Source organism: Vespula vulgaris, chromosome 12 (assembly GCF_905475345.1).
Source record: "Vespula vulgaris chromosome 12, iyVesVulg1.1, whole genome shotgun sequence".
Taxonomy (NCBI): Eukaryota; Metazoa; Arthropoda; class Insecta; order Hymenoptera; family Vespidae; genus Vespula; species Vespula vulgaris.
Window position 1 is genome coordinate 5,287,143 of NC_066597.1, and position 12,616 is coordinate 5,299,758.

Genomic DNA, 12,616 nt, shown 5'->3' on the forward strand with positions numbered 1-12,616 from the left:
AAAGATAATGATTAATATGCAACGAAATTATAAAAGATTAGCTGTAATTTATTTAAATGGATTAATAATTTAAAAAAAAATTGTTAAATAAAACGAGTAATTCGTTGTGTTAATAATAGAACATCACGTTAAGAGATTACATAGAAGTGTCGTCATGTGCTCTACGAGGAAAAGTCAACAAGCAAGGGCAAAATCCTTCGGATTTCTGGTTGTCTCGTTATGCTGAACCCTACCGAAGCAAGCAAACGAACAATGTGCAAACAAATCGAAATCCACGCTTTGGGAATCCTCGCACGCAACGCATGCTTTTCATTCTAATCGTATCTCTAACGATATCGCGATAACGTTATAGAAGATTGTTAACGATTAAAATTAAACAATTGTTTTCATTTGTCACTCACCTGATTGGCTTCATTTTTGGCAAGAAGAAGAACTCATGAAAGACTGACGACTGAAGTGACAAAGGAATCAGTTAACCTCGTCGAGCAGGCACATTACGTAATCAATTTGCAACCGACAAGAGAACTACCATTTAACGTGCTTCTGAGGATAAAGAGACAAAACTGGTACATATGTTCTAAGTGAACGAATTCACTGAACCATCTTCGAACCAACCAGAATCTCCACATAAGAAAAACGAAAATGAAAAAGATAAATAATTAGTCAACGCACGATCGAACAGAATCAGTTTAATTTATAACAAAGAAACTTGTCGATTATGGTTAAGATAGTAGTATCATATTTATTAAAATTTATTAAACTGTCCTAATATTTCCAAAATATATATACATATATAAATAATATAAACCGGTTATTACTCAAAGCTATTATAAACAGTTAAAAAAATAAAATTTTTATTTATCTTTCAAGTCAATTCAACTTAATTTCAAATTAAACGTAATAAATATAATATATGAGCGTGCCTGCTTATTTCAATTCTTAAAATATACTCTTGATAGAATAGTTTACACACACTTTCTCTCTTTGATACGTCATATATTACGTCATATATATATATATATATATATATATATATATATATATATATATATGAAAGAGTTGTAAATCCCATTTTCATTGGCAACAAGCGATATAATGAAAACTTGGTTGGTTTTACGACTTTGTAGTTCGATTCGTAAGACTGGTCAGTCTCCAGAGTGGTTCGGAAATGGCCGGAGAACTGAACACCACCTGACATAGCGTTTCCTTCGAACATAGTTATAGAAAACTCAATTTAGGAAAACCATCCGATGGATTTCCGATCTCGCGTCTCACCGTATACGTAAGTGAATAACGCGTAACTGCCTCCGATTTCGATCGTTTCGCATTGATTTCTTGTTCTCCTCCACGAAAAGAGAGAAAGAGAGAGAAAGAAAAAAAAAGAATCCCTGATCGCTTTCGACATTCGCCTACATCCTATGAAAAATAATATTGAATGAACTAGACGAGTGACATCTTATAAATCTTTAGATTTATCACGATATACCGACGAAACGATCTTTTTTTTTTTTGTTATCTCGTTTTAAATGATTTTAGACAAAAAAGATAGATAGATAGATAGATAGATAGAGAGAGAGAGAGAGAGAGAGAGAGGGACTTTTGTTATCGAAGATAAGCTAATCTCTACTTTCATTTTCAACGACGTTCTTCCAAATGTATGTTTAAACGACGTTCCTATTAATTTACTAGTATTCATTCCCTCAGTGTGTACAGTGTGTGTGTAGGCATACATATGTATATATAATATATACCTACATGTATATCTGCCAATAAATTCAGTCGTGCGATATATGCACATACATTTTCATACCACGAGCAGACCATGTCGATCAAAGCACGCAAGGCTGGCGCTCTTCATGTAACTCGATTTGCATTGAAGATTTTAGCCGATCGCTTTTGAGCATTTTGGACGTACGGAGTTTCGATCTACCTTTGATTCTCGATTATGTCGCCCGGCATAACCGTTCGCTTTGCGAGCTAGAGATAGAGAAAGATAGAGAGAAAGAGAGAGAGAGAGGGAGGATATATAGGGTGAGACAATAATTCTGATCAATTTGAATATCTCCGTTCTGTTTAAAGATATGCAGAAACTTTATTTATAAAAATCGTACGATGTGGAAGGGGTCATAATATAGCAGTAATAATATTTTGTAGATGGACGTTTAAAGGACATATAAAGATCAATTTTATTTTATTTTTTCTTTTTTAAATAAATATGTTTTTTAACAGATATATGCTTAATTGCATCGGACAATACAACTCGACATTCTATATGAAAAACAATATTAATCCATATATGTCGAAAAATTATTCACATATATAGCTTAGGAGATATTTTAATTTAAATATTACTAAGTAAACATATAGAGATGCGATTGAAATGTAATAAGAATAATAGTAAATAAATAGTAGTAGTAAAGAAGTAATGATTTCCTAGCTTACATTGCCTTATTATTCTGCACTTACATATTGATAATGTAAGATTAAACGCAGGATAAGTGTAAGGTAAATGTAAAATAAGAACAGAATAAAAGTTGAATAAGTGCTGATTAAGTAAAAAATTCTTATAACAATAAGAAAATCTTTCGACTTTTCAATGATTCACTTTCGTAAATTATCGATTATTATTAATTACCTTTTATCCCTTAATTTAAATAAATAAAATAAATTTTTATCATTACAGAAACATTTAAATAATTTCATTACAGTCGTGTTCTTATTACGAATGAAAAATCTTTTGAGTTTTTGATCTTCGAATTTTGTGCATTGGCGACAAAATTAAATTTACTTAAATAAAATACAAATTTAAATGATTCCATTATACTTAAGTCGTTATTAAACAAACTTGAGAAAACATTCAATTATAAAAATTATTAACAAAATCGATTTTATTACATCTATATTATTATTTAAATAAATAAAGAATAAAATATACTTGAAAACGGTGTTTGTTTTAAATTTGTACGATTTTTCATTTCAAAGATATCGCCTTCGAAAGATTTCCATTCATAATTCGTACAGTACAACTGTTCGTAGTAATAGTAGTAGTAGTAGTAACTTATATAGGTTAATTTATAAGTCAAAATTCATAGAGGTTAGTGTGTCACTGATCCAATTTGAATTAAATTATATAAGTCGGTGGGTTAACATAAATATCTTCCATTTACATAAGAATTTCTCCAAAACTAGAAGTCGTAGAGATTTAAATCAACCATCATTCTAAAAGGCAAACTTTTCTCTATTTTTCAATATATCGTTAATAATTATTATTAATAATAAAATTCATAATAAAAATAACAATTCGTTATAAACGATTTTTATAAACAAATTCTTGCGAACTTATTTTGCCAAAAAAAATTCAAATGAAAACTGATTTCTAGAATTATATAAATTAATAAATAATAAATAAATAGTTATAAAAATAAATTAGTTTCTTAATCGGAAAAATAATTTTTTTGCATTAATAATCACACCTTTCATTTACAAAGGAATTTCTCCGAAACTAAAAGTCGTAAAGATTTGAATCAAGAAATAGACTTTTTTCTGTTATTCACTGTATGATAATATGTAATTAACAATTATTTATAAACAATTTTTGAAAATAAAGTGTTACGAACTAAATTCATTTTATTTTGCTAAGAAAAAATCTTATTTTGACAGCGTCTAAACTACGTACAATTTTTGTAAACGAAGTTTGTCCATATTTTTAAAAAAATCGGAGATATTCGTGGTGATCAAAATTATTATCCCACCCTATATATAGAAGCCTCTTCATTCCAATCTCCGTGCTCTCCTCGAACGAATCGAACGGGACTCGAATGGGATTGGATCGATCGATCGCACACCAAACTTGTATGTTCATTGAAGAATCTCTCAAGCCTCCTGCCATGAGTTCTAACTACGAGATAAATTCTAACTACGTTCGTGAGCGACAATAAGATCAGTTTTCATTCAGTTATTCAACAAGAATCAAATATTCATAATAATTAAAATCATTTAAGTACTTTTTATCGAAGAAATTGTTTCGCAATTAACGTTTCTATTAAATTTATAAATTTACATTCGCTTTTCTCTTCTCAACTTAAATTCGTCAGTCCGTTATTTCTATGTTCCAAAATCGTTAAGAATCGTTTTATCGTATTTTATAAGCGTCTATTCGATTTATATCCTGTTTTCGTCGAACTAAACGAGCTCGAAAGGAAAGGGAAAGAACGGAGGATCGATCGATCGTTGAGGCATCGACGCTTTTTCGTGCGAAGATTATCGGCAGTCCGGATAAGCTCGCGTTCTCAATCAACTTTATAGACGAATTTTATGGCCGGTCGATAGATAAGCGTTTTAAAATCCGTAAAACGAATACATGTTCTTGAGTCAGTATAGATCACATTCGTTCGCTCTTCACTATTTTCCAACTTTTCTTCAATACCAATAAATTAGCTGGAAAAAAAATAAAACAAAACGAATGAACGATTCGCATTATTATAGAAAAAAATATTACAAAGCAACGTGATATAAAAATTTCTATATGGCACTTACCATCGTTAATATCATATTCATCGAATTTAGATCCCTGATATAGCTCTCACTTGAGAGTTTTATACAAAAAATAGCTATCAGGACTATCCATAGAAGCTCGTTTCGTCGAGTAACGCAAAACTAATTCCCTTGCGGTTCATCCCTTTTCGATTGTACGTATGGCCTTCGAAGGACCCTGTGAAAATTGCACGTATCTGCTTAAGGGCTGACAAAGCTACTTTCGTAAAGAACGCGTCTGGGAACGGTCCGAGTTGAACCGACCTTATAAACGATCAGCGAGAGAAAAGGAAAAAAAAGGAGCGAAGAAAGGGAAACTGGTGGACTGGAAAATATGGTGCGAAAAAGAAAAAAGAGAAAGAGAGAAAGACAGTCATCTGCAAAAAATGTCGAATCGAGTCGAACGATCATATTGAACATAAAAAACGTATCATGAAATTCAAAACGTCGTCGCAAAACGTTCGACTATTTGTTGGGCTATCAGTGGAAGGACAGAAAGTGGTTGAAATGAGAGAGAGAGAGAGAGAGAGAGGGAAAAAGGGATGGAAAATATGTAGCCTGGCAGATGAGAAACTCGAGATGTCGCCGCAGTTCTTTCCTCAACCACAATTTACCGTCCAGGAAATATGATCCCTCCGTGAGGATCTGTGATCGAAATTGCCTTTTTCAATGGATGAAAATTTTTGTGAAAACAAAAAGAAAGAAAATAGAGTGTTGCGTTTCACTCCACTTATCGCACATTACTATTATTGTTATTATTATTAATATTATTATTATTATTGTTATCATTATTATCATTATTATTATTATCATTACGACTGTCATACGATTGTATCTTGAGTAGGTCCAAAGTCCCATTTTTTAACGGCCACATCTTTTTCCTTTCCTTTCTATTTTTCTTTTTCACGAATGTTTCTTATTAAAGAAAACATTTTTTAAAAACCTGCTAGAGATACATTTTGACTTCTGAGCACAGTTACAACACAGTCAAAAATCTACTCTCTACTATTAAAAACTTTCTCTTCAACTACCATTTATGAACTCACAAAAATAAAATACACATCTCAACATACTAGTTCCTGAGTTATTTATTGTATTCGGAGACGAACTCATATTGTGTCCTGGTTACTTCTGAACTCGATAACGAGAGAGAGAGAGAGAGAGAGAGAGAGAGAGAGAGAGAGAGAGAGAGAACTAAAATGTAGAGATTACTCGAAGGATAAGAAAACGAGACTAGAGCAATCACGACGTAACGATCCTTTCTTTCTTCTTCTTTTCTTTTCTTTTTACTTGCAACTTGTACAGAAAAGACTGATGGATCGTTAAACACAACATCGTTGTGTGTGCCTCAACAGTAATAGATAATAGTGATCTAGTTCAAGAAGAAAGTTTTCTATTGGTGAATACGTCGTAATATAAATTTAGGATTTCTTTGATATTATAATGTACTAAAAGTGAAAAATATCTTATTAGGAGAGAATAAAAATAATGTCTTCCACGAAAACCCTATGAAATTAAATTTACATTATTCACACTTCAAATAAAAACCAGGATTCCATTGTCAAAGGATTTCGTTGTTAATGGTTAACACTATTTTAAATATTCTTGAAAATTTTTCATCATTTTCCTCGCATATATGCGATTTTCTGTGAATTATTTAATTTTGGAAATGCTTGCCACTTTGAAAGCGGAAATCGAATCGATTCGGAATTACTCATGGATTCTCGCTGCAAGTAACCTCATTTTTGACATAAATTTTTAATCAATCCATCCAGCTAGCCATTTAGACGGTAGAGTAGATATACTCATACTCATACACACACATTCTTATTTTACGTATGGGACACAAAAATCTAAAAGAAGCAAAGACCCCAAATAATTTCAATAGTAAAATCATCTATTTTACTACATTACAAGAATAAGCGGTTGTAAATAGAAAAAAAAACGAATATTATAAAAATATAGATTGAATCTTAACGATTGATTTCGCTGACAACTATTAAAATCAACTATAATTGCGAAACGTCGAGTATGAGCCGTGTAGAGACTGACATGTCAAACAGATCGACAATATTTTATTTATTTATTTATTTATTTATCATATAAAAGGAAAAAAATAGTCAAAAACTGTATTCCAAGCCCGAGTTGATATGCTCGACGTATAGATCTAGATATATATGTGTAAAGGGTATGGAAGCGAAATTAAATGTGTCGACGGAAAACAGAATGGAATTGTCGTTCCGATCGTGAACGAATCTGAGTGATAAATGCATGGAACTACGCTACGGATCATTCGGCTATTCATATATATATATATATATATATATATATATATATATATATATATATAACCCATTAAATAAATAATTTTATAAAAAATGCGCGAAATTGCAACATTTTAAGAAAAAAAGCAAGAGAGAGAGAGAGAGAGAGAGTAAAAATATCGATACAATACGATAAAAATGAACTACATTCGATAACTCTAAGCGGAAATCAACCGTAAAACATTCTATAATTGACCTAACATTTCATTAATCTTTTCGACCTTTTTCCAAGAGAAAAGTTGCTTGATTAGAGACACGGTTGTCGTTCGTCGAGACGAAGAAAAAACTCTTGACAAAAAAGAAGCCAAAGAAAAGTAGCGTTGGTCAACTCGACTCGTCGACTTGACTCTCACCGACTTGATTGATTGACGATGTCGCGTCGCATTCCTCATGATGATTTCCTTTAAAAAAAAAAAAAATGAATTGACGAAATCAATTTACAGTTATAATGTTTCGCTTACGAAGAAGATTACCTTGACGAAAATTATCGATAGGATTTTATACGATATTTTATAAACAGAATTTCTAGTTTTACCATTTTTCATAGTTATAGGTTTAATCTATGAATCATTGTAATAAATTACTTATACCTTGTAATAAATTTGTTATATCTTGTATATATTTATATATAAGAAATAAGTAATTGATTACAATAATTATTATTATTGTATACTAAATATTAAATATTACAATAATACTAATTATATATTTATATTTGTAGTATCGTTTGTAACGAACTATTATATAGATATAAATCGAAAAAGAATAGAAGACTCTTGTAAATGATGAAACAAATTCATACGTCTTGTACCAGACTGAACTAACAATAAGCAACAAGTTTCAAAAGTAGATAATCGTTGGATCATACTTACAAGGACAACAATCGAAAATCAATAATGGATAAGACGACCGATAAGAGAACCGGCCTTCGCTTATATACGAACAATTGAATGATGTAAGTAAGCGCTTCAATGGGGAACAAATCGCAACATCTTGATCATTGCTATCTATCAGTAAACAAAAATATGCATTTTAAATTTGTAAAATTCATTTCGACGTCCATTTTTCGCTTATTACTATGTTGATCATCGGAACAAGAAACCATAAATCAGTTTACTCATTTTCCATTAAAAAAAAAAAGAAACTCGAAAGATACTAATTAGAAAAAACTAGAAAAAAGAATAGTGTATGGTAGTCGTTGTTCGAAGGAAAAAACTTCGAAACAAAGACAAAGTTCGAGCAACGTGGAATAAAAAATTTCTCTCGCGATCGGTAGAGACTTGGCGAACAATTCGGGAACGTCGTCGACGACGTCGCCAACGAAATCGACGGCGTGAAACGGACGACGATGAGACGGTTAATTACGCGCTAATTAACGTCGAAAAGATCGTCTCTCGTTCGCCTTCTCTTTTTCTCTTTCCCCCTTTTCCATCACCTAGTAATCTTTACGGACAGGAATGTAATTAGTTTTTCGGAATCAATGAGAACACGACGGCGTCGTGGTGTTCTCGTAAAAACCTCACGGAATTGCTTTTTACGTTCTCGTTCGACAAAACTTCCAATGGAATATCGTACGTTCGATGAACGAACCGGTCGCGTTGAGTACGTGGTTCAACGATAAAAAAAAACCGGAACTATTTGGAAGATGGTGGGAAACGGGATGTAAAAGGGGTTTTAGAGGAGGTTGCTAGTGAAACTGGGGTGGGTGATGCTCGGGAGATGGGACGCGTCAACGTACGAAAACAATAGAACAAAAATGGCGGGCCGAGCGGAAAATTTTTGACCTCTCAACGATACCGTTCTCGCATGGACTAGAGAATTTTGTCAAAAATACTCGCGAAATAATACGGATGGTAGTGCTGCTGGATGGCTGGGGGGATCAGGAGAGGGGACAGGCAGAGTGTGGGAACGGGGAGAAAAGAGATTGGCTCTCGCTTCCGCGAGACAATAAAGGAGAATCCGAATAATATTTTCTGGCCGCGCTTCAACAAAAATAATCTCCTCCTCTGTGAGAAGGAGATTAAAGACGACGAGTCTCGAGGCTGCCGGTGAAACTTTTTTCTTTTTCTTTCGTTCTTTCTTTCTTTCGTTCTTTCTTCCTTTTTTTCGTTTCTTTTTGAAAAAATCCGAAAAGCACGAGAAAATATTCTCACGGTTATACATACTATACTCAGCATACATATACTTGTACGTGTGTACGTTTCTACGTTCACGCGAGAAATGAAGAGGATCGTGTTAGAAATACGGAGTTATTCCGCGTGCAAAAATAAGATGTTACATTATCCGTTAACACGTAGAATGTCATAGGAATCACAGATGACATATAGAAATATTGAAAGTATATTTTCTAATAAAAATAAATTTTAGATGATATCAAAATGTTATGATGATATAATAGAATATTGAATTTTTTTGTATTTTTTATCTACTAATACTTGTGAAAAAAATATTAGATGAATACAATGATCTATATAAAATTACATTGGCAGGTAATCTTTATCATGTTAATCTCTCTTTTACATGAAATAATCTCTTTTTACATGAAAATGTAAAAAAAGCTTTTTAGTCAACATAAATTATGATAGAAAAATTGTTTGAATCTTCCTCTCTCTCTCTCTCTCTCCTTGGTCGTGGTATATCTAGTATTCATAAAAGAAAGAGAGAAAGATCAAGATAGATGGACACAGAATTAATCGGGTTAAACGATGAGATTTCCATGAGTGTTCTATATCGTGTTCGGCTTTCTAAAAAAGAAGACTGACCTACGACTCTCTCTTTCTCTTTTTCTTTCGCTTTCTCTATCTCGAGTTTTCTCACTAGTCCAAGGGTCGCTTAAAAGCGTTAAACGACGAATCGACCAGCAGCGAACCACAGGACGATTAATTTTGCAAATTAAAACGTCGTCGTCGAGAGACAGCCGCTGAAAGAATTGTAATTCTACCATCGTGTCTTACAATATCCTCGCTTTTTCAATTATCCTCTTATTCCGACATCCGCCAACAGCAGATCGTCGTGCTAAAGCATACTCTAACTTATTCAGCAGATTTTTCCGACGAATCTTTCGAGAGACTGTTTTTGGTAGGATCCTTTAACGGTACTATATATGTATATAATATTTCAACGTGAAACTTATGAATTAATCATTATAAAATCTATCAATAAATATTATATCCTGTTACATATTTATTAATTACAATATTTTAATATTATATAATAATTTTAATATATGAAAATGAAAATAAATAATATAAAGAATCATCGTTGAATTAAAAAAAATATCATTCATTTGATCACAATTCCATATAAATTCGTTATAAATAACTATGACGAAGCGAAGAGTATTAAGAAAACTTGGAGGAAAGAAAGAATCAGACGGCCAAACGAATTTGTCAGGATAGAAACTGAAAAGTACTTTGCGAACGAGGTTGGTCAGCCAAAAGGGTTGATCCTAATATCTCCAAAAATGGGAAAAGACGAAAAATGAGGGAACAGAGTGGGAGAAATTTAATGGTACGCGTTCAACTGCCGTTCGAGTCCGAAAATTGCAGTACGCCGTTGATATCGGCCCCATTACGTCACCGTGCGGAATAAACGTTTTCCACGTAGTAGCACGCGTGCGCATTCATACGTTTATATGTATATACCTCGTAGTAGAGATAATTCGAAGGAACCTTTTGCCGACGAAACACACACCGACGATTCGTTTGCGAAAAGGCTACACCTACATAGCTGGTAAGGTAAATCCTTTCCTCGACGTTAACTCGACTCAAGCTCGACCACGAAATCGGGTTAATCGATTTTCAGTTATCTTCTCCTTCTATACTTTTTCTCATGTATCGCTTACGATATCCAAGCCAATGGTCGCTTTTGCATCGTCTTGAATCTCAAGCTTACTGAAACCTTTAAACCTCTTTCTTCGACGCATTTTTTTGTCCATTGATATAAATCTATTATTACTTGTATTAAATAAAATTTACAACATAAAATTTCTTGTTAAGTAATATTCAAGCAACTATCTGTAATTATTTGATCTATATAGTAAAAGAATGTGAATTCACATTTTGTAAAAAAAATCCTATCAAAGTATCCGTACATATCACCGCACTTTCGATGGAGTATCGAGACCCATTGAAACGCGATCTCGACAAGTTATCGTAGTCGGCATCGTAAACGAGCGATCAGGTCGGCCACATTAATCCCAGGCAAACCGTAAATCGTGAGAGGTGGCCGTTACTCGCGTAAGTAAGCTCATAATCGTTTCGTCTGCTCCCCAAGAGAGAGAGATAGAGAGAAAGAGAGAGAGAGAGAGACCAAGGAAAAGGGTGAAAGGGAAGTTCAAAGAGGCGCACGCGCCCCCGAACTTCGGAGAAGTAGTAGGCGAAACTAGTCTGACGTCACCCAAGGCGCTTCTACCTAGTCTGGACCACGGAATGACCCGGACTCTCTATTTAACGTGTTTACTCCATAGTCTCATTGAAGTTTCGAAAACGCGTCCTCGACTTCGCTGACTTCAAAGACGAGTCCTGCTGTTAAGCCGTTTGAATGTTTGAAGAACAAACGAATCTAACTTTCATTACTTTCTTTTTTCTTCTCTCGAAGAGAATTTTTGAAGATATCTTTATAAATTTTACAACAAAACCATTTATAGATTGTCTTGAAATTTTATCAATCTTCAAGCTCATCAAGTTGAAACTTTCTGCATAAGCTAAAAAAATTGACTTAGAGATTTTAATTATTATGAGATTACAATAAGAAAATTAAATATTATATTATAGATAATTATAAAAACCAAAGATGATACCACATCTAATAATCCTTAATAAGATTACAATGTTGAGAAATATCTAATATTTCTTTTGATAATTTTTTATCTTCTCTTTGTTAAGCATATTCTCGGTAATGATCAATTTCATATCGACTTTCCTTCGGACGCATTGGAAAGCTATTATTTTATTAATCTCCGGTTTGAAAACGAATTCTGCCTAGTAAATAAACCGCTAGAATAACTAGAGCCCCTATCCAGAGGTAAAAAAAGAAAAAAAAACAAAGAAAAAGGAAAAAGAAAAGAAAAAAAAAGGAGAGAAAAACCGATCATAATAGACTCGAGCAAATACATACCTACATTTGATATCCGATTCGAAGACTTTTTTTCGCAGTATCCTCTCTGGGAGTAGCCTCAATCGTGCACGGGGTCGTCGGGTCGTCACTGAAAAGGTCGCGGTTTAAATCACATGGGCGGGGCTGAAGGTCCTAGATATCAACCAACAGTCGCCATCTGGAAACCGCACCATGAACCCACCACTTATCAAGGAGGGGTTAAAAGAAGAGAAGAAAGAGAGCGAAGGGCTTAAAAAGAAAGTAAAATCCTGCATATCTTTCTGTTCACTCTTTCTCCTTTTTGGAACTTGTGTGTGTGTGTGTGTGTGTGTGTACATTCTTGTGAAAAATTCGAGTTCACGCATGATATATATTACCTTACTATGTGCATCAACGGATTTATCCTTTTATCCAAGCTTACATTCCAACCTTTGATCTCAAAGCGAGTTATATGGTCCTTCATCATTTTTTCCCATCGCACAATACCAATCTCTTCGCTTCATTACTTTCGAAATACTCAACCTCCCGCTTAAAATTTACCTCCTTCTTTTAACATTTTATAGATGATAACGTTTTTATGAAACGCTTGAAACTCGTCAAACGATTTATCTTAGATGCAAAACTTAAGAAATTTCTAAGGAACGTCGTTTGAAATTTGTGGG

General features: G+C 33.2%; 1 protein-coding gene across 5 annotated transcripts in view; it reads right to left on the reverse strand.

Annotated features, from left to right (window-relative positions):
* LOC127067957 (uncharacterized) overlaps positions 1–12,163 on the reverse strand; it is a 26,055-nt gene extending 13,892 nt beyond the window's left edge. For 4 of the 5 annotated variants that reach the window (XR_007782794.1, XR_007782795.1, XR_007782793.1 and 1 more), the window contains exon 1: positions 402–487. Coding sequence is in view for 1 of the 5 variants with exons in the window: in XM_051003445.1 (XP_050859402.1) it covers positions 402–415 (14 nt within the window). In the remaining 4 variants the exon portion in view is untranslated. Of the gene's footprint in view, positions 1–401; positions 488–11,975 lie in introns of those variants that run through there. The other variant, XR_007782796.1, reaches the window with a different exon arrangement.
* Between the last annotated feature and the right edge of the window lie 453 nt (positions 12,164–12,616).